This window comes from Acanthopagrus latus, chromosome 17 (assembly GCF_904848185.1).
Source record: "Acanthopagrus latus isolate v.2019 chromosome 17, fAcaLat1.1, whole genome shotgun sequence".
NCBI lineage: Eukaryota > Metazoa > Chordata > Actinopteri > Spariformes > Sparidae > Acanthopagrus > Acanthopagrus latus.
Window position 1 is genome coordinate 31,640,410 of NC_051055.1, and position 22,410 is coordinate 31,662,819.

A 22,410-nucleotide genomic window follows, 5' to 3' on the forward strand; every position below is an offset into this window, starting at 1 on the left:
AAGAGACAAGTTGAGCATCACTCTCCATCCAGCATCCAGTCTCTAAAAGAGATCATTCTTAAAGAATGGAAAAAGATTGAGAGAGCAAAATGTTTCCAACTTGTTCATTCCATGCCTAGAAGACTTGGTGCTGTCATTAAAAATCATGGAGGCCATACAAAGTACTAGATTTAGTAGTTTTTGTTGTGGGGTGTACTCATTTTTGCATCGCCCTTATTTGAGTAAAACTGAAAAATGTGTAATCTAAGTTATGTTATTGAACTTACTTTCATGTTATAAGTTTAAGAGATGTTATATAAATAAGTTATTTATTCAACATTTTGGAAATTGTTTTTGTGTTCATTGAGATATTGTTTAAAATGGTACTTTTCAAAGTAGGTGTTTTCATTTACGCTGAGCATTGTATACATACAGGCAACAAATAAGACACAGTGTAAACATGTCAGACGTAGCAGCTTTAACTGTGTCAATGTGCAGAACAGATGGTGGATGTTCATCATGGGGCTGATGGAGGTCACAGCTCTGAGGTAGAAGCTGGTTCTCCGTCTGCTGGTGGATTTAATGTCCTGATCCATCTGCCTGAAGCAGCGGGTCCAGTAGGGAGTGACCAGCTGTGTTCAGTCCTTACAGACGCTGCTGTTGGTTTTCTGCAGCCTGGCAACATAAACAGTGTCCAGTGCTGGAAGCTCCGCCCCCATGATGCGCCAGGCTGCTTTAACCACACGGTGCAGGTCGTTACATTTGGCAGCTGTGCAACCACACCGCTGCTCAGCTGGTCAGGATGCTCTCCATGGTTCTCCTGTAAAGGTTGACCAGCAGGTTCTGAGGGAGCCAGGCCTGTTTCAGCTTCCTGAGGAAAAACAGTCTCTGTTGGGCCTTTTCGACACGCTGAGAAGTGTCAGAGCTCCATGGCAGCTGCCGCCACTCGCTGACTCCAAGGAACTTGAGGTTGTTGACACATACACATTATCGTGTATGTGGAGGGAGAAGTGGTCTTAAGTTCTCCTGAGGTCAATGATCAGCTCCTTTGTCCTGGAAGTGTTGGGTTAGGGTTACTAACCAACTCGCAAGATGGTTCACCTCGAGCCTGTATGCTGTCTCCTCAGTGTCTGCAGTCAGGCCCACCACAGTTGTCATCAGCAAATGTTTGGATGGAGTTGGCGGTGTAGATGGGTGCAGTCATGTGTGGAGGCTCTGGACTGCACACAGCCTGGTGGGGTGCCTGTGTTCAGGAGGAGGCTGGAGGAGGAGCTGTGGTCAATGTGAGAGAGTCCATGACCCATGAACACAGCCCAGGGTCTGGAGTTTACTGCCCAGCTTCTTGTGAAGGAAACACAGCTGACGGGTTGACATTGAAGCCGGCAGACTGGCCAATATAATTCAATAATCAGTGCAGAACTCCCAAAGGACTGTTTGACTCTGTTATAGTGAATGTTACAACTTTTACAGCTAAATGATCATCAAATGTTACCTAATATCAGCCTTTCTCTATCCTGCACGCTGTTTTGTTTTGTTTTTTATTTAAGGAATATGTTTATTTCTGTCGCTGACCCGTTTCAATCTCTGTGGTTCAGACTGAGGTCACGAGTAGTGAAAGCGCTTATTTACGAGCTTTTTCGTGCACAATGAATGCGTCTTGACCTTTCACCCAGCACATTACCGACACACAGTCATGCGGTTGTTGCCGGTGTGTGTGTGAGTGAGTGAGTGTGTGTGTGGCTGGCTGACTGACTGACAGCCCGCTGCTCGGTGAACTGCCCGGTTACCGGAGACGTTAACGGGTCTGAGGAGTAGTTAGCGGGTTAGCTAGAGGTCAGAGTGGAGGAGTTAGCGGCTAACGGCTAACAAACGATGGAGGAGTTTCTGTCGAGCTGCCGCCGAGCCGTGCAGGTAACACACACACACACACACACACACACACACACACACACACACACACACACACACACACACACACACACAGCTGGATGTGTGTATACGCTCCAGATGTTAGCCTGTTAGCTCAGACAGTTATTTCAGTTATTGCTAGCAGATGGACGATGTGACGTTAACTGTATGACTTCCGGTCCGTCACAACTTTCAAAGTAAACTTCCGGTCAACAGAACAAGTAACAATATTGTCACTTATATTTTAATGTTTCTGAATATTGTCTACACTTAAGTTCTACATTTCCGGAGCCCTGGAGGTGACATGCAGTGTTGGGGAAACTTAAACTACATGTAGTTGAACTACATAGTTTAACTACAATTTGCTGTAATTTGCTGGTAGTTAAACTACATTCATATTTTGTGCTGTGTCAAGTATTTCAACTACTTTTTGGGTCATTTTTTGAAGTATAACTACTTAATTTATAAACTACAATTCTGGCTACTAACACATTTTTTATTTAAAAAAAATTAAATGTATACATTTTATTTTTCTTGAATGACAAAGTGGATGAGGTGGAAACCTTTGTGAAGTCACCTGATGAGTCCCCACAAAATGCTTTCAAATCTCTACCAAAAAAGTGTTTGTGAAGTTCGACACTGGTGTCCCAGCCAGTGCAGCATGTGAGCAGCTTTTTAGTGTTGCATAGATTTTGTTAAGTGCCAAACAGAACCGGCTGTCTGATAAGAACTTTGAGAGACTGCTCATGTGTCGTGTCAACAAACGATTCTGCCACGGCATCTAGTTCTAGTGCCTCAGTGTTGGTGCCTCTGAAGTTCCTGTGCTGTTGACCAAAAATATCAGCTCTTGTTCTTTAAAAATAGAACTTGAGTTGAGAGGCATATTTCTGCTGGCATGTGAATTTTTTGTAGACTATTATATTTGGTTTCATATACACTATATGTTGATTTAATTAACGCTGAGTTAAATGAGTATAATGAGTATAAGTAGTTGCTAAAGCTAATTTTTTTTAGGCTGAACTACATGTAATTTTATGAGCTACACTTGCAAAGTAGCTTCCCCAACTCTGCTGACATGGACCCTAACCCATCCATGTCACCTCCAGGGCTCCACATACATTTGTTCAATATGTTATCGTTTCAGTTTCTACAGAGAGAGTTGTCGTAAATAACTGTCTTATATTAATATATCGTACAGTTTGTATAGTATATTATTCTCTGAGCTTGTCATGCTGGTGGAGGTGGTGGAGGACAGGATGCTGGTGAATCTGCTGGCGATCATGAACAAAGACTCTCAGACTTCACAACCTCACATCACATCATATCACCAGCTTTATGTCATCATCACTGTAAACACTGCACCTTATGTTCACCTAGCTTTTCTCTTCGACTTCATTATTTTATTTCATTTACGTCAATATTATATTTTATTTTATAGCCACTTAAGCATTTTATTGTATAAAGTACTTTACTGTTTCTATTTCTGCCCTTATATTTGATATACAATTTCATTTAACTTACCTGTATAAAATATGTTTATTAAATACTTCATTCATATTTCTGATGACACAGCAAATTTATAGAACATCAGTGTCAGAGTTCAGATTACATTATGATATCAGTATTATGATATGAAGTGTGATGCAGAGGGACGCAGTGAGTGTGTGTGTTCAGGATGACACTGGAGAATCGGATGTTTGTCGTTGTGACTTCAGTTTTTAGTATCTGTAGTTTTTAGTTTGGTGGCGATGATGTATGATGATGGTTGTTGGACAAACAGTTTGAACTGGATCAGAGTGAAACGATTGTAGATTTGCTGAGTTGTGATGTTTGATTATTATGTCAAGTGAAGAACTGGAGGTTCAGGTGACGTGTTGTCGTCCTGAGCTTCTCAGGTAAATGTTTCGTATTGAACAGAATAATTGTGACTTTTGTTTAAATGTTTTTTGTTTTTTTTTGTTTTTTTTTACAGTGAACTCACATGTTTTATTGTCTTTGGACTAAAGTCTTTTTCCTTCTTTTAGCTCAGATGAAGATGATGTCTTTGGTGGCAGTTGTCATATTTTCTTCTGTGATATTTTATCATATGATGTTCTAAAAGAACACCTGTCCTCCAGGCGAACTCAGGTGAGGCTGGTTCAGGGTTCCACGTTGTTCTGGGGAATGAAGCCTGTGACGTGGACTCGATGGTCTGTGCTCTGACCTACGCCTACTTCCTGTCCAAGGTGAGACTCTGACCAGTCAATGCTGGTGTGTGTCTACGGCGCTGGCTTCTGATTGGCTGTCTCTCTGTCAGACTGTACAGAGTGAGATGCTCACCGTCCCTCTGCTCAACATTCGTCAGTCTGACCTGGTGCTGCGCTCAGACAACGTCTTCCTGCTGCGACAGATCGGTTTGTCTCCAGACCTGCTGCTGTTCAGAGACCAGCTCGACTTGCGAGCACTGCAGCGTGCCAGACGCCTGCAGCTGACGCTTGTTGACCATAATGTCCTGCCCAGGTAGGAACAAACACCTGACAGGTGTCCCATGTATTTACCTCTAGTGACCAAAAAAAAAGGGCTCCAGAAACACCTTTCTCATCAGATTAGCTCTCAAACCTGTCAGTCTGTTTACATGCACATCTTAGTCAGATTACAGCCATAGTTGACTGTGCTGTTCAGTCAGACAACTGCAATTATCCAAGTATACATGCCGGTGAGAAAATCGAATTACTGGCTGGAGCATGTCATACCCCGGTATGATAGGTGGCGCTGTACCCATTTCAACTAGCGGAAACGGAGAGCCACCTCCGGCTGACTTCTTTACGTCACCAGCTGCCTCGGCATTCGGGAAAGATGGTGTACGAAGAGCGAGACGAAGCTACATCGTTATACACTTCGTATATGGTGTACATGATAATTACACAAACTAGATGCACAATGGCGCTCTTGCTCGTGGTTATTTCAGAGGAAAGACGCCGCTGCCGTCCTTCTACTTCCGGCTCACGGCCCCAGGAAAAAAATCTTGAGTATGTGCAGAATGCTAAATCTGATCAGATCCGCTGGAACATAAACATGCAGGAATAATGAGACCATCAATCGAATAATCTAGGTGTTTTAATACGACTATGAGAAATCAGATCCGGTCCGATTTTAGTCAGACTAATGTGTATACATGCATCTTAAAGATCCGATCATAGTCGGACTAACCCAGTAATTTGGTTTTCTCGAGTGTCATGTAAACGCACTGTGTGTTACCGCCTGTACCTGTCCTGCAGTTCAGACCGTAACCTGGAGGGGGCAGTGGTGGAGGTGATCGACCATCACCTGCAGGAGAGAGAGTCCTCCCATTCCTGTCCTGTTACCGTGGAGATGGTGGGATCCTGTGCTACACTGGTAACAGAACGCATCATCCAAAAAGCCCCAGAAATCCTGAACCAGGATGTCGCCCAGCTGCTCTACGGTAAACACCTGAACTCACCTGAACTCACCTGAATTCATCTTCACAGAGGATTTATTAGATTTTTGTTTGTTTGTTTTATCACCTGTTTCTTGTGTTTACACTTACTGTGTACTGTGTGTACCTTGCGTAGCGGCCGTGGTGCTGGACTGTGTCAACATGGCGCCCTCAGCAGGCAAAGTGACCCCTAAAGACGCTGAGTTTGTGGCGGCGTTGGAGAGTCGTTTCCCTTCTCTGCCACCGAGAGGCGCTCTGTTCCAGAACCTGAACCATGCCAAGTTTGACGTCTCAGGTCAGTCACACAGAACTGTGTTTTTCCGCAGTAGTGGTGTAGTGGTACTGCACTGTGTGGTCCAGAGTCTCTGTCAACACGTGTCATTTCTGCTTCTTCCAGCATTCTGACTGTTTTGTCTCCTCAGGTCTGAACACTGAACAGATGTTGTTGAAGGACATGAAGTCTCTTTCAGGAAGTCTCAACATCGCTGTCTCCGTCCTCTACATCCAGCTGCAGGTCAGTACTACACTCAGTACACACAGTACTACACTCAGTACTACAGTGACAGTAAAGTTACCTGCTCTGAGCTGTTGGAGGCTGTTGACCAATCAGCTGCAGGGGCATCAGTCTGACAGCAGGTGTAGCCAGAGAGCTGCCCAGAACTCTGACTGACAGGTACAACTGTACTAACTGTGTGTGTGTGTGTGTCAGGACTTCCTGCAGAGAGCGGACTTGGAAGCGGAGCTCTCAGCCTTCTGTCTGAAGTTTGGATTCGACCTGCTGCTGCTGATGACCATCTCCTTCACTGAGAGCAAAGAGCCAATCAGAGAGCTCGCTGTGTTCAGCCACAGCACCACCTGCAGGGAGGAGGTACACACTGCAGATACACACAAACCAAGTACTGCGAGCACTCTGTGTACTACTTATACTACATGTTCTGGTTATTGGTCACAGTTTTAGTTGCCATGACAACTCAGGTGTCCTCCCTTCTCAGGTGAGCCTCTACCTGGAACAGGCACATAACCCCGCCCTCAACCTCTGTCCAATCAGCAACCCCCATCCTCACATCAGTGCCTATCGGCAAGGTAAGCTCCGCCTCCTCTGAAGCTCACCAGGTGATACTGACCTATGTGATGAAATCGTAGGAATCATCAGGTTAGAGTTCTCAACAGGCCTGAAAATTACAACCAAACCCAACCCGGCCCGCGGGTTTTTAAACCCGAACCCGACGCAGCCCGACACATCAGCGTGAATTGTCTGCCCGAACCCGACCCGAACCCGACCCCCCGCGTCCCTGCATTGTTTTCCTCATACGCTTGTTATCATGATCAGACAGACAGCAGACCTCCTCACTCTTCACCACACATGAACAGCGATGATTCACAACAAACAATATATAATTTACAACCTGCAAGAAATGTGTTTTATAAAAAAGGAAGCCCGAGGCCCAACCTGACCGGCTCATTTGCGTACTGACCCGTTGAGAACTCTACATCAGGTAAACATCAGGGTCATTGAACACATAACAAATCACTTCAGTCAGACAATGAGATCATGATGACGTCCTTACAGGAAGATGAAAAGAGTTAACAGAGTTTATGACATCAGCGCCATTGACCAATAGGAGCACAGCGAGATTGTTTATGGATAAAAATAAACAAAGAAACAAACAGGATGTGCAGCAGCAGAGTTGGAATAAAGTTTTATTTTGAAGTAATGAAGCTTCAGAGTCATCAGCTGAAACATTTCACCTTCGTCTCTTTCAGGAAACTCTCTGGCGTCCCGTAAGAAGCTCCTCCCCATCATTAAGGACTGCCTGAAGGAGCGCGACGCAGGCGGTTGCCTGGGAGACAGTCGCCTTGGAGACGCTGAGGAGGAAGAGGAGGAGTCTCAGGTCCCTCCGACCCCAATGAACAGTCTGGTGGACGGCTGTCCTCTGGACGGCGGCCTGCCGCACATTAGTGCTCAGGACCTGGAGGACAAGTTCAACAAGATGGCCGACAGAGGAGGAGACTGACCTCTGACCTCTGAGCTGTCCGTCATCAGGACGCTGTCCCTCCGTCTGTCAGACGTGTGAGGACGAGGAAGGTACCACAGACATGGAGAGGACTGTTTCAACTGGCTGCAGCCCAGCCCACCAAAATAAAATACTGTTTCCTCTCTGACACACCAAAACCTGTGATGTCACTACAGGCTGCTGTGATGTCACTACAGACTGCTTTGATGATATCACAACAGTCAGTGACGTCACCTGAGTTAGACAATCAAAACTGTGATCACTGATTAAATAAAGTTGATGTCAGAGCAGTTTTGTACTTCACAGATTAATGTTTGATTTAAAAGTTGTTTTTATTGTTAAAAGTTTATCAGTGATGTCATCATCGCTCAGTGAGCGTGTCGAAACATCTGATGGCGAGAGACAGAGACAGAGAGAGACAGAGAGAGAGAGCGAGAGAGAGAGAGACAGAGAGAGAGACAGAGAGAGAGAGAGAGAGACAGAGAGACAGAGAGAGAGACAGAGAGAGAGACAGAGAGAGAGACAGAGAGAGAGACAGAGAGAGAGAGAGACAGAGAGAGAGACAGAGAGAGAGACAGAGAGAGAGAGAGAGAGACAGAGAGAGACAGAGAGACAGAGAGAGAGACAGAGAGAGAGACAGAGAGAGAGAGAGAGAGACAGAGAGACAGAGAGACAGAGAGACAGAGAGAGAGAAGGTCACCTGACATGTCATCAACATCAACACTTCCTATTTGTTTTTGAACCAACTGAAGGGATTTAATTGTGAAACAGACAGGAAGTGATGTGTTTGCAGCAACAGGAAGTCACCAGAGGAACAGACGTTTTTCTTTGAGATCTTCAGGTATTTTTTAAAACAAACGATCAGACTTAATCTGACACACCCACACTTACACACTTAACAAAAATTGAAGTCCAACTTAAAATCCTGAGACATTTAAATATGTTTATGTCTGAATTAAGAAAGTGATGATAGTGACGTGAAGTGTTTGACTCAAAGACTTTATGAGATCATAAAAGATCAGTTTTGGGATTTGGGTTAGGGTTAGAGCAGAATTCAGAGAAATCAAGTGAAATTCTTTTGATTTTCAGTTTGGAGTCAATAAGCAAATGTTTTATTTTGTAGAATCTTGAGAAGGAAGTGACATGCTGAGATAGTTTTTAACTCAGAATAAAAACTTTAATAAAAGTTTAATCCAAAGTAAATTCGAGAATGAAACAAGTTTGTTTTGTTTTTGTTTATATTTAATCTGTTGTGAACTTGTTAATAAAACAACATGAATTCCTGGCGGGCAGCAGGACCCTGAGGACACCGAGACATCTGCCTACCTCAAACAGCCTCAGCAGCTGATTGGTTCATTGCAATGAAGTCGGAAGGATGCTGACCTGCTGCCTCACCTGTTGGCACAAAGGAGGTGAGCATCGACCAATCAGACGGCCGCTCTGCTGTGAAATGCAGCCAAACCTGTCAGAGAGAGAGAGAGACAGAGAGACAGAGAGAGTCACATTGAGTCAAAGTAGGAACTTCCTCAGAGAGAGAGAGGACGGTCCTCACACTCGTCCAGGCGCTTACACATGCTGGTCAGAACACACTGTGACATCACTGTGACATCATGAGCTCCCCTGCCAGGAACACAGATGAGGACAGGTATGTTTAATACTTAAACACACACACATGCAAACAGCGAAGCGTGTGTGTGTGTGTGTGTGTGTGTGTGTGTGTGTGTGTGTGTGTTTCCTGTTCCAGTAGAAGGAGGAAGTTGACTTGACATCGTTGGTGTTTGTGGTTTTTGGTGTTCATTCTTCCAGATGGTCAGTGAAGGGGTTGTCTCAGTGTTTGTGGTCAGCAGGAAGTGATGTCACCTGACTTCCTGTGTCCTGTTACTACCCAGGTGTCTCCACTGGAAACTTGTCCGTCTGTCTCCAGGTGTAGAGACGCTCGGCTGTCACTGTCTCCTCGGTAACTTTTTGATCTTGACTTCCCGTCCATCTCTTCGTCTCTTAAGGTGTTTCATCAGTTCAGCTGCTCAGACAGGAAGCTGCTGTCCGTTACCATGACAACTACACAACCCAGAGTAGGCGGTGTGTTCATGCTCTGTGGGATTTTATTCATGATATTCTTTCTGTCTGCTCAACCACGTGAGCAGTCAGCAGTCCTGAACTCTCCTTTGTCACTGATCACCTTCTTCAAGCACCTGGACGTCCTCCGGTGCTCTCGTGTATCTTCCCGCTTCACTGTTTGGAAAGTGAAATGTTTTGTCCCTTCGTTTGTTGACTTGTTGAGATTTGTCTTGTTTTTCTTGGCTCGTGTTTGTTGTTGCTGTACGATCAGGCATCTCTGCAGCCCGACTGGCTTTCATTAAAAACTGAAGTGTGTGCTCTCCTCATGAACTTCCACTGGAACGAGTCTGACGGACTAGGCTGTGACTTGAGACCGGTCGGTCCACAGTTAGAACATCACGCTGCCTGTCTATGGTTGATGGAATGATCCAGAACCATCCGCCTGGTAAACCCTGGAACTGGGTCAGACTCTCCTGGAACCTCTTCAAGTACCCTGTTATCCCATGTGATGAACCCCTGACACCTCCACATTCACTTGAAGAACCTCCTTTAACACATTCTTGATCTCCTAAGCACTCCTGGAACCCCTAATGGACCATTTCTCTCTAGAAACACAGGTACACAGGTGTGGTTACCGGGTGGGTGTGTCAGATAAAGCGTCTCAACATTCTGCTTCAGTAACAACAAACAGAGGAACAGTAGAGCCCCGCCCCTCACCTTCTCAGGTGTGTCTGTGTGAACAGGCAGAATCAGAGCAGTCAGGCAGGTCCGTTCACTCTGATCAGATCCAGATTGTATTAGAACGACGAGCTGCTGGTGGATCGACTGCACGCTGAACTGAAACGGATACCTGCTGACAGGTGGGAGTCACATGACCACATCTCTTTGTTTAACAGGAAAAGCAGGAAGAAGCTTAAGATTACAGAAAAATGAATGGAGTCTGGCTTCAGAGTGTGTATGTGTGCTTGTGTGTATGTGTGTGTGTGTCTACACCGATCAGGCATCACTTCATGACCTCTGACAGGTGAAGTGAATCACACTGATTGTCTCTTCATCACCTGTTAGTCGGATTTATCAGGCAGCAAGTGAACATGTCGTCCTCAAAGTTGATGTGTTAGCAGCAGTAAAAATGTGCGAGCGTGAGGGTTTGAGCTTTGACAAACTCAGATAGTAGATGACTGAGTCAGAACATCTCCAGAACTGCGGTTCTTGTGGGGTGTTCCAGGTCTGCAGTGGTCAGTATCTATCTATCTATCAGTGGTCCAAGGAAGGAACAAGGGTGAACCGGCAACAGGGTCATGGGCGGCCAAGACTCACTGATGCACAAGAGGAGTGAGCGCTGGCCCATGTGGTCCGATCCAAAAGACGAGCTACTGTTGCTCAAATTGCTGTAGAAGTTAATGCTGGTTCTGATAGAAAGGTGTCCAAACACACAGTGCATTGCAGTTTGTTGGGTGCAAAGCCACAGACCAGTCAGGGTGCCCATGATGTAGCGCTGTACTGGCAGCAAAAGGGACCAACACAATATTAGACAGGTGGTCATAATATGTGTGTGCGTGTGTGTTAGACATGTCGAAGCTCAGGTGAGTCTCTCAGGTGTTGTACTTTCTGTGTGCTGAGTCAGCAGCTGTGTGTGTCTACTCATGTTGTCCAGCTGGCTGCTGAAGATGAAAACGGAACCCATTCAGTACTATTTAGTCCTCTTCCTCTTCCTCATCCTCCTCGTCTTCTTCTTCATCCTCGTCATCCTCTTCATCCTCCTGTCAGCTTGTTGTCAGCCTGCCTCTGTTGATCAGCTGCTGATGATCTTCATCTGTTTGTCCCTGCAGGGCTCCTGTAACAGACTCAGGCCACCCAAACATCCAGGACATGGAGCTGAGGGAGGAGTGGCAGGATGACGGCTTCCCCAGGTGTCACCTCTGACCTCTGACCTCATACACGTCTGATATGTTTCTGTGTTATTTTACAAGTTCTAACATAGATGGGTGGATAGATGGGTGGATAGATGGGTGGATAGATGGGTGGGTGGATGGATGGATAGATAGCTCGCTTTATAATCCCCAAAGAGAAACTAGGTCATCACAGCAGCAGGTACATGCAGTACAATACAATCAAAATATGAGGGCAGATATAGAAACAGTCAAAGCTGAAGGTGAACAGGCCCTCGCAGTCCACGCACGTCGGGCTGCAGCTCCGCTGGATTTTTGCACTTGTTACTGCATGTGATGTTGTAGAGGATGATGTGGAGAAAATGGGCAGTGAATGTCAAATCAGATGATGTTTTCTGACTTGCTGTATGAAATGAGTAGTGTTACGGATATGACTCAGTATTGATGCATAGATGTATTCAGGGTGATAACCTCTACATATGTGAGCATTTTGGTGTAGATGGGAAATTGTATGTTGAAGTTGTAAGGTCTTCATGCTTATGGTGAAGCATTGAAATGGACCACACCACCACGGTCATCAGGTTCGATGGACGCAAAAGACAACTTTACATGTTCAAGGTCTGAGGATGAAACTGAGCAAATTTGTAGACTGTGGTGTTAAAACTGTAGGAGGAGTTTGTTAAAGTTCGAGGCATGGAAATGAGTGAAAATGGCAAGGAAAATCAAAATGGCCGACTTCCTGTTGGCGTGACAGTTTGGTATGATGGATGTTTTACAAAAGTGAGTTTTCCATAATATTGTTATTAACATATCATAACATAACAAAACAAGTAGTACATGAATGCAGAAAAGAATACAACCTGGTTTTTAAAATAAAATTTCAGGTTTATTAATATAAATCTTAATTATTCACTGCTGAGAGTAAACAATACTCAAATAAGTCCTCAACAAACAAATACTCATAAATGACGTTGATGTAAATACTAAAGTGACGTTGGCCAGTTGTTTAATTTTACCAGCTGTGCTAATGCTAGCACTGGTGCTGCTAAGTGCACCAAACACACGGCATTGCTGGAGTATGATGCCGTGCTGTGTGGACTTATTAGTTGGGTTACCGCCTTTGGCGCACAGATCCCTCTTACAGGTATTACAGGTGACGATCCCGATGTGTTATGTGATCCCGAGGCCCCTGAACTCGGGAGGCCCCTGAACTCGGGAGGCCCCTGAACTCGGGAGGCCCTTGAACTCGGGAGGCCCCTGAACTCGGGAGGCCCCTGGGCTTCAGCCCAGATAAGCCCGTGCATTAAAGCGGCCAGAGGGCCTCAGGGCCACTGAGTCTGTTGATGCTGTTGACTCTCCTTTTTAATTTAGCTTTTAACTGAGTCCCCTTTTACTCATTTAGTATTACTCATTTATGCTGTCCTGTCATTTTTCTTTGTCCTTTTTTCTTAAAGGTATTATTATTTATTTACTTATTTATTTACTCATTTATTTTTAATGCTGCTTTCACGGGTTTAGTGCTTAAAAGTTATGTTTTGCTCTTAGTAATTTATATTAACATTCATTTAAGTTGTTTTAGGAGGTTTTTCATTGTTTTTAGTACTTATGTTATTTATTGTCTCTTAGTTTCCAGCTCCAGTGTTCTCCTGATGGGGGCCCTCCACTCCGGGAGCTCTGTCTGGCCTGCCTGCGGGGGTGCCACCCTGGGGGGTGCCCAGGCCTCGATAGTTGGGGAGTCCTGCCCCAGGGCTTTACGGCCGTGGTATGGGCCCCTATCTGTCTGGGTCGGGGTGGTCTCTGTGGTGGCGTCCCCTGTAGTCGTGGGCTTGGACAGCTCTCAGTGGGGATGGCTCCCGTAAGATGGTGTTTCTTCACTTGGTCTATCAGTGCTCAGCCATACTCCATTTTATCTTGTGGGGGGATGGGTGGGGTGTACGTATTGGTGTAGTATGCAGTGTGCTCAAGGGTGTGTGTGTGTGTGTGTGTGTGTGTGTGTGTGTGTGTGTGTGTGTGTGTGTGTGTTACATGAACGAGGGTGCGGGGACTGTTGCGGTTTAGGGGATTGTTTAATTTTCTTTTCTTTTAATGTAAAGCAGTTTGGGCTGCATTTTTATATGTATGAAAGGTGCTATATAAATAAAGTTGAGTTGATTTAATTTGATTTAACTCTGTTATCTTGTGTTGTTGTTGGGGGGGTTCAGGCCTCTCCCAGAGGATTGTGGGAGTCCAGAGGAGGCAGAAAGCCCATCAGGTGGCAAACAGCATTCAGGTGACCCAGAGAACTTTCTTATTTCCTCTAAATGTATTTGTTGGACACAAAGTCTGAGAAAACAACGAGGAACAAAATTAAAAACATAAACAATTGACTTAATATTGTTTGCTGTGTTGCAGATTTGTTTGTCTATGAAGAAATGTATAAAATGAATGATTGTGAATGATTTCTGTGCTGTGAGTTGACGGTCAGGTGTGTGCAGGTGTGGTAACTACAGGAAGTGAGTCTCTGCAGCAGTCAGCAAGTGGAGCTGCAGTAGAGACCTTTGACCTCTGTCCTCTGCTTATCTGGCCCCACCCTCCTCTCCCCTCAGCCCCACCCACCAGTCTCGCCCTATCAGGAACAGTTGGGGGCGGAGCTAAGAAGCGCCTGGTCGCCCCATCTCTCAGTCTCACTCTCAGCGGGAGAGACTCGCACGACCTGAGCAGCGACGGCTTCACCGCCGCCGCACTGTCAGCGACACCGGACGAGGCTCTGTCACTCGACATCAATCTGGAGGCTCTGGAGACGCCGTCAGACAGCGAGACAGGAACTCTGCCAGACAGCCTGCACGACCTGGAGTGGGAGGGTGAGACAGGCCTGCTGTCACCATGGTGACCACACTGTTTCCCAGTCAGCCAGGACTGAAGTTTGAAGAAACGTAACGTAATGAGGTCTGGTGGAGGTCAGGTGGAGGTCAGGTGGAACTCAGGTGGAGGTCAGGTGGAACTCAGGTGGAACTCAGGTGGAGGTCAGGTGGAACTCAGGTGGAGGTCAGGTGGAGGTCAGGTGGAACTCAGGTGGAGGTCAGGTGGAACTCAGGTGGAGGTCAGGTGGAACTCAGGTGGAGCTCAGGTGGAGAGCAGTAAGTCATCTGTGTAGCATCAGACACACAGGTGTAACAGATCAGAACCACAGCTTGTGCACGCAGAAAGAACAGGATGAACACTGGGCCACAGGAAACAGATCACAATATCCGTGCTGACCTCTGACCTCTCTCTGACAGATGATCTCCCCAGGATGGCGAGGGGCGGGGCCGGGGGCGGGGCCATGGCCAGTAGCCCGAGGGAGCAGTCAGATAGTCTGATGGACCTGGACCAGGTGGACAGCAGGGGGCGGCGCTGGAGAAGGTTCTGCATCTCCGGACATGAATATAATGTGAACATGAGCGTGCTGGAGCCGTACCTACAGGTCCTGTCACATGGAGGTCAGAGGTCACTGCTCAGTCTGTCATGTTTCAGTATGATTGTTTAACATGATGTAATGATATGATGTGCTCAAATCTGAAACAACACAAATGAAACAGTCACACATCTCACACAGAGACGTTTGACAATTCCCCGCCGCTGTTTGTTCACACAGAACCGAGCAGCTCTGGCGTGAAGCTGCACCTGTGTGAGCGTGTGAACACTGTGGGCAGTGTGATTAGGGCTAGTGACTCATGTCTGATTGGTTCTCAGGTTACTATGGAGATGAGATGAATGCCATCATCCTCTTCACCTCCTGCTACCTGCCAGAGAACACAGTGGAGGACTACGAGTACGTCATGGACAATCTGTTCAGGTGAGCTCGTGTTCTGTTTTTCATAACATTTCAGTAAAAATGTAAAATATAATAATAATATAAACATTGTGTCAGTCTGTTATTGTTTACTGCACATGTGTCAAACTGATCCAGTAAAGGGCCACTGTGGCTGCAGGTTTTCATTCCAACCAAGCAAGAACACACCTGATTTGGATCAGGTGTGTTCTTGCTTGGTTGGAATTTGGATCAGGTGTGTTCTTGCTTGGTTGGAATGAAAACCTGCAGCCACAGCGGCCCTTTACTGGATCAGTTTGACACCACTGGTTTACTGAATGAAAAACTAGATTATTAGATTAAAGAAGTTGAGGGGCGCTGGAGGCCTGATGGTCCACAGAGGAGCCGAGGCTCAGTGATGGGTTTCATCAGAACTTATTCTGTGTGTGTGTGTGTGTGTTGTGTGTGTGTGTGTGTGTGTGTACAGGTACATTGTGGGGACGTTGGACCTCATGGTGTCAGAGAACTACCTGTTGGTGTACCTGTGTGCGATGGCTCCCAGAAACAAGCTGCCGGCCATAAAGTGGCTCCATCAGTGCTACACCTCCATCGACAGGAGGTACGATGAATTCACTCATCAGGACAGTCCAGTGGGGCGGAGCTGTCACCCCATCTGATGGCTGAATAAACTGTGAACATCTCCAGAGAGAAAACATTGATGAGAAGTGATCTGACTGTTGTCATGTCTGTTTTCAGGCTGAAGAAGGACCTGAAGGGGCTGCTGGTCGTCCATCCTGCCTGGTACATCAAAGCACTGATCACCGTTGTCAAACCCTTCATCAGGTCTGCACACATGCACGCACACGCGCACGTGCACACACGCACACACATGTGCGCACACACAGACAGATACACACACACACACACACTCTGAGGTTTTTTGTCGTCTGGTGTCTCCAGTGAGAAGTTCAGCAGGAAGATCCGGTTCGTCCAGAGTCTGCAGGAGCTGTCACAGTTCATCCCCACAGAGAGGCTGCAGATACCTGACGCCATACGCCGGTAAGAACTGCATGCTACTGATTCTGCTCTGATTCTGCTGGAGTTCTACTGATCCAGAACTTCTCCTTCACCTCCCTGTTCTGCTGCACTCTGTTGAACTCGTCTCTTGTGTTTCTGCAGCTTTGATGAGAATTTGAACCGGTGACGATCTCAGACTGTCAGAGGTCAGCAGATGGTCCTGATGGGGGAAGGAAGCTGTCGGCCCGATGACCTCTGACCTCCATCCTGTACAGAAAAAGGTTGATTTATTCTGTCTGGTTCCTGTTGGGCTTCATGTTGACCACACCAAACCTGATCAGCTCCACACCACCTCACGCTGTCGGATGTTTGGAAGTGTTGCTGCCAATGTTGCAGCTCTGCCTCCAACACCTGTGCCACACAGGTGACCCTCCCCAGGTGTTCAGGACATACTCAAACATGGTTTGAGGTGTGAAGCTGCTGCAGGAACATGATGTAATGAACATGTTAGAGTGGCTGTAAGCCAAAGAAGGTTTCCTGATTCAAACTGTTGGTCTGTTAAAATCCATCATGTAAATACTGTTGGGTCCATTTGAGTCATTCTCCTTTAAAATCCTGAAGTGTGTGTTATAGTGCTCCGGTTCTGTACAGAGAATCAGAACCTACTGAAGGACTCGTCGGTCCTCAGTGACTCCTGCAAGATCTTTGGGTGACGTTAATTATCTGCTTGAGCTTTTACAACATTTCTACACAGATCTCTTTTATGTTCCATATTCGTATTTAAAAACTCAATATTTTCGTGGTTGAGGAACAAAACGTGCTCCTGAATCTTATTTGATCTGTGGAAACGAGTAAAGTAACAGCAGCAAGAGCTTCACCTGTTTCACCTGTGTGTTTATAAAAGCATCAGTCTAACCTTCTTCACATGATGTTTGTGGTTCACATCTTTGGTTTTACATTTTAATATCCACCTTTAAATTGATCATCTCCATGTCGAGCTTCACTTTGTTAGTTTCTGTTTGTGTCTGCGATCACTTCACCACCGAGTCCTGCAGTCAGACCAGAGTCTAGAAAAAACACGCAGTGAATGAACACAGCTGAACTCCTCGCAGCTCCTCTTCACCAGCGGCTCCTCTTCACCAGCAGAGGGCGACATGTTCAGCTGTGCTCGCTGGCCCTTACAGGCTTCCATAGTTACTCTGTGGTTCTCAGTCACTTGCAGGAGGACGTGGATGACCTGGAGAAAACATGAAGTTTAGGTTAGCTGGATATGATTTACGATCTTATGGTGCTTCCTCTGATCATTAACTGATCGTCTGAGAGGAACTGATCACTCCTTCAGGTTTACAGATTTAGATTCTTGTAGAAAATACCTCCACCTGTCGCTCTTCACATCTTGTTTGTTCACTCTGTTTCATTCCTGCTCATAAGCAATTAAATAAATATACAAAAAGTATAATACAAATTTTTATATTTAAATATGCATTTATGAATTCTAGTCATCATATTCCATTGAAATTTGAAACAGCTTTAAGTTAAACTTTAATTATCAACAGTATTAACATTTCTCTCTCAACCAAGATCTACTTTAGCAGCATTTTACACAATTTCTTCAGTTTCTGAGGTTAGGGAACAACTTTCAAGCTCAATTAATGAGAAAGAAAAAAAATGCTCATCACTTCCTGTCGACAGCCAGAGATTCACTGACACTACGCTAACCCTGCTAACCACTGAGCCACTGCAGAACGACCATGTGAGTGATGTCACTGTTCTTCATATGATCATTAAAACACAAAAATATATAAACGTTTGACATATAAGACATTAACATTATAAACATAAACATTAATATAGAAAACAAACATATATAACATATAAACATAAAATATAAACATTATGAACATATATACCTTAATAAACATAAATATAATGAACATTACAAACATATAAACATAATGAACATTACAAACATATAAACATAATGAACATTATTAACATATAAACATAATAAACATTAACATATAAACATAATAAACATTATTAACATATAAACATAATGAACATTATTAACATATAAACATAATAAACATTAACATATAAACATAATAAACACTGTTAACATATAAACATAATGAACATTATTAACATATAAACATAATGAACATTATTAACATATAAACATAATGAACATTATTAACATATAAACAGTTGTGTGTTCAGAGGTCAGTTGTTCTGTTTCTATTCTCACTCTGATGACTCTGCTGCTGCAGTCATAGGCCCCGCCCCCTCCGAGACATTAGCTGTCCATGCGTCCTTTCGGCATTCTCATTGGCTGCATTCGGCCCAGCTGTCCGATGTGACCAATCACGGAGCTCCGTCCCGCCGCTGCTCCGTGTGTCCACACACTGAGCACGTGCAGCTCAATGAGCGGTAACGGGACACCGGAGAGCCGGAGCGGCGGTATAAAAGACCCCAGGACCGTTTACTGACACACAAACAGAGCCGAGCGACCGCAGCAGCGATATATGTGTTCCAAGCGTGATTTACTGCATCAGTCTAGATTTGTTCATCAAATTTAACTCAATACTTGTTGTCTCTTTTATTTTATTTACATCGTGTTGAAATAGTTTTATTTTGTAGCTGACTTCCTGTCAGTCCGTCATGGTTCTGGCTCCGGTCAACAAGCTCCGGCTCTTCCAGCTTCTCTTCTCGGACCCCGGCCGGCTCTTCTACAGCAGCGGGGAGAAGCTGTCCGGCTCCGTGCGGCTGGAGGCGGCTCAGCCCTGCAGGGTGACCGGCCTCAGGGTCACCGCCGCCGGCTGCGCCCGCGTGGAGCACCGCGGCGGAAAGAACCGCAAGACCCGCAGCCAGGAGGTGGAGTACATGAAGTATGAGGAGGAGCTGAGGCTGGAGGAGGTGCTCAGCAAAGGTGAGGAGGACACAAAGTTTGATCATAATAACACAAATATGTTCAGAGCAACTCTAAGCTTTAATACAGAATAGAATAGACAATAATATAATATAAACACATGGTAGATGATAAATGATAGATATGAAATATTCGGACTTAATATCAATAAAAGTATCAGCGAAGCAGATAAATCAGGTTCATGGCAGTTTGTAGAATCGACCTGTTTTTATTGATGTCAGTGAAATAATTCTTCTGACTCTCACTTTATTTCCACAATATGTTATAATATGATGTGTTATGATATAATATGTTATATAGTGTGTATTGAAGCAGGTGTATGACATCATGTATCTGTCACGTTTCCTGTCAAACACTCAAAGTTCAAACTGTTTTATTAAAGTCTGGAGTTTTAAACATGTTTGTGTATTAAAGGTGCACTATGTAAGAATTTTAGTTGGAAACATTAAGAATTAAAGTTGTGAACAGAACAAAGTTCTGATCTGATGACATCTATGTTCCAACTCTCCTGAAGTTAGCATGCTAACCAGTTAGCACTGACCTGATGTCATGACTGACAGGCCCGGATATCTGAGCTCCTAGTCTGGACTGCTAGATGCACAGCTAACTGAGCTAAACAGCGAACAGCAGCAGTTAGCGGTTACCTTGTTGATGTGCTGCCCCGTCAGGCGCTCATTTCTTACATATTGCACCTTTAATGAGTGTGTTGTCAGTGCTGATGCCTTGCTCATGAGCCTCTCTGCCCGCAGATGCTGACGGCTGCTTCCTGCTGCAGGCTGATAAAACGTACAGCTTCCATTTTGGCTTTGAGCTGCCGGCAGCCGGGTGAGACTCTGCCTGACCACAGTGGATCTGATTGCTGACCACAGCCATTGATTATTGATCTGACACTCTGTGCTCTGGTTTCAGCCGTCTGGTGTCGTCCTACAAAGGAAAGTTCGGTTACGTGCGTTACTATGTGAGGGCGGTGCTGGACAGGCCATCCCAGCATGCTTTGCAGTGTGAGAGGGAGTTCGAGGTGGAGGAGCCGCTGGACGTGAACCGACCCGACCTGCTGGTACGAACACGTCCACATGTTAAAGGAGCATTACGTAGTTCTGCTCCTTTAACTGTCTGAAACTGTCAGCAGGTGAACTGAGTCAGCCACTGGTCGAGCAGCTGATTGTTAATCAATCGTCACTTTCATGTTTCCACCTTAAGTCATTTTTGTCACTTTTCCATGACTTTAAACTTCCTGTTGACTTAGTGTTTCAGTTCACAGTCACACAACCTAATAAATTCAATACGAAGGTTCCACACCTGAGTCCTGTCAGTCAGAACTGAGGGCTGACAACCTGTTGGTCTGTGTCAGGAGATGTAGATGGAGCTGAAGGTATGAATTCTAACAGACTGTGTTGTCCAATCAGGCTCCGGCTGCAGCCTCCGCTCAGAAGAAGGTCACCTGTATGTTCATACCTGACGGCCAGGTGTCCATCAGCGCTCAGATCGACAGGAAGGGTTTCTGCGAGGGAGAAGAGATCCACATCAATGCCAAGTTTGAGAACACCTGCTCACGGATCGTCGTGCCGAAGGCCGCCATCATCGCCAAAACCTCATACGTCGCAGACGGACGCATCAAGGTGAAGCACAGACACAAGTGTCACTTCCTGTCCATTGATGGTCCAGACCGGTTCTAACAGGCTCTTTATGTTGTTCAGGAGCTGCATCAGAAGCTGCTGGCGGTCCGAGGAAACCACATCATCTCCGGGATGTGCGACATGTGGCAGGGGAAGACCATCAGAGTCCCCAAACTCAAGCCCTCGCTGCTCGGCTGTGACATCATCAAGGTGGACTACACCCTCAGGGTGAGTTTGATGACATCAGCATAGTTCAGTAAGAAACAATACAGGCAGACTTGGTCCCGCCCTGGCCCTAGTCTGACTCAGATCCTGGTTCTGGTCCCTTAGAAGTCGATGAGAGTGTTTTAGACATTTTCTGATGAGATGATGTAACCTGAATCAGGTGAGACACTAAGCTCCACCCCCTCCTCCCTCAGATCTCACTGCACATCCCGGGCAGTAAGAAGCTGGAGCTGGAGCTGCCTCTGGTCATTGGGACGATCCCGTTCAGCGGCGTCGGCAGCCGGACCAGCAGCATGAGCAGCCAGGCCGAGTCCCTGATGAGCCAGACCGGGTCCCTGAGCAGCTGGTCCTCCTTCCCTTCGGCCCCGCCCAGCTACAGCAACATCCACAGAGACCTGAGGGTGGATGGCCCCCGCACCCCCCTCCTCCACGACTACGACGGTGGCGAGGAAGACGAGGAGGAGGGGCTCTACATGAGAGCGCCTGAACTGTACCACTCCCCTCCCCCTGCCTACAGTGAGGTGAGACCATCAGAGACTCGGACCAGGTTCAGAGCTCCAGATTTGTCCTCCTCATCAGAGGACAGATCTCCGTAACCTCTTCTTCTGTGGTCTTCAGGTGGATCAGGATGCAGTGAACCCTCCTAAGACTGTTCAGGTCTTCTGAGGAGGATGACCTCATGGTTCCCCCGCCCCCGTCGGGTCCGATCCCTCGGACCTACAGCTCCAGGACCAGGACTGTACCAGCTCCATGACGATGACTCAGCAGTTTTGTCAGGTTGTTAAAAGTGTTTTTTATATTTGTCGTTAAATGTTGTTGTAAATATTCTGTAAATAAGAACAGAAGTTTATTTTTATATTCAAACAATAAATCAGTTTCAGTCTTTTAATCTTGTCGTCAGTTTATTTCATGACATCATCACCAATCTCACCTGGCTGCAAGGACCAATCAGAGTCCTGAGTGTGTACCTTGTGTGTGTACATTCTGTGTGTGTGTGTACTGAAGAAATCATGTTTGAATCTGGGTCAAGTGTGTGTGTGTGTGTCAGCAGTGTAATCTGACTCTGTTGTTTACTTCGACTGCAGCTGTTCACATCAGAGACGTCCGTCTGACCTCTGACCTCATTACAGCAACACACTGGAGCTGCACAAGTACTCAACAGTATATACAGTATATACCTAGAGTACACACAATACATACAGTATATACCTACAGTACACACAGTATATACTGATGTCATTGTTGTTATTGTTATTGTGGATGTCATTTATTGTTGGTAGGTATGTAGTGACCATTGTTGTTTGAGACGTGTAATGTATTGTCAGTGAAGACAAATCTCCCTACGGGACAAATCAAATCAATATACCTACAGTACACACAGTATATACTGCCTGTACCTACAGTACACACAGTATGTACAGTATCTACAGTGTGTACTGTATATGCTCTATCTACTGTGCATATATTTCCAGATAAATGTATATTTAATGATTATTGTATAAATCAGTGTGACCCTGAAGACAGAAACTCGTCATGTTACTGTTCTACAAACCTCACACACACACACAC

General features: G+C 45.6%; 3 protein-coding genes across 10 annotated transcripts; all 3 read left to right on the forward strand.

Moving 5' to 3' along the window:
• Nucleotides 1-961: 961 nt before the first annotated feature.
• prune (prune exopolyphosphatase) lies at nucleotides 962-7,645 on the forward strand. 2 transcript variants are annotated; one of them, XM_037075847.1, is made up of 9 exons: nucleotides 962-1,890; nucleotides 4,005-4,112; nucleotides 4,232-4,386; nucleotides 5,145-5,329; nucleotides 5,460-5,618; nucleotides 5,746-5,837; nucleotides 6,033-6,191; nucleotides 6,316-6,406; nucleotides 7,088-7,645. In XM_037075847.1, the coding sequence occupies exons 1-9, from the start codon at nucleotides 1,852-1,854 to the stop codon at nucleotides 7,336-7,338; spliced, it is 1,239 nt and encodes a 412-aa protein (XP_036931742.1). In that variant the 5' UTR covers nucleotides 962-1,851; the 3' UTR covers nucleotides 7,339-7,645. The 2 variants fall into 2 exon arrangements, with proteins under 2 accessions (XP_036931742.1, XP_036931741.1); XM_037075846.1 differs by having other exon boundaries at nucleotides 976-1,890; nucleotides 4,184-4,386.
• A 965-nt stretch (nucleotides 7,646-8,610) lies between these two features.
• On the forward strand, nucleotides 8,611-17,545 carry bnipl (BCL2 interacting protein like). 6 transcript variants are annotated; one of them, XM_037075762.1, is made up of 10 exons: nucleotides 8,611-8,750; nucleotides 11,226-11,306; nucleotides 13,487-13,554; nucleotides 13,871-14,125; nucleotides 14,543-14,743; nucleotides 14,997-15,099; nucleotides 15,542-15,673; nucleotides 15,811-15,897; nucleotides 16,015-16,113; nucleotides 16,234-17,545. In XM_037075762.1, exons 2-10 carry the CDS (start codon nucleotides 11,266-11,268, stop codon nucleotides 16,256-16,258), a joined length of 1,011 nt encoding a protein of 336 aa, XP_036931657.1. In that variant the 5' UTR covers nucleotides 8,611-8,750; nucleotides 11,226-11,265; the 3' UTR covers nucleotides 16,259-17,545. The 6 variants fall into 6 exon arrangements, with proteins under 6 accessions (XP_036931657.1, XP_036931654.1, XP_036931651.1 ...); XM_037075759.1 differs by lacking the exon at nucleotides 8,611-8,750 and adding an exon at nucleotides 8,764-8,983; XM_037075756.1 differs by lacking the exon at nucleotides 8,611-8,750 and adding an exon at nucleotides 9,066-9,295.
• Nucleotides 17,546-18,301: 756 nt separating this feature from the next.
• Nucleotides 18,302-21,730, forward strand: LOC119006650 (thioredoxin-interacting protein-like). Of its 2 annotated transcripts, none has more exons than XM_037075584.1 (7): nucleotides 18,302-19,000; nucleotides 19,750-19,825; nucleotides 19,910-20,057; nucleotides 20,407-20,619; nucleotides 20,698-20,826; nucleotides 21,243-21,362; nucleotides 21,460-21,730. In XM_037075584.1, exons 1-7 carry the CDS (start codon nucleotides 18,733-18,735, stop codon nucleotides 21,505-21,507), a joined length of 1,002 nt encoding a protein of 333 aa, XP_036931479.1. In that variant the 5' UTR covers nucleotides 18,302-18,732; the 3' UTR covers nucleotides 21,508-21,730. The 2 variants fall into 2 exon arrangements, with proteins under 2 accessions (XP_036931479.1, XP_036931478.1); XM_037075583.1 differs by having other exon boundaries at nucleotides 18,312-19,000; nucleotides 20,698-20,844; nucleotides 21,036-21,362.
• Nucleotides 21,731-22,410: the final 680 nt, after the last annotated feature.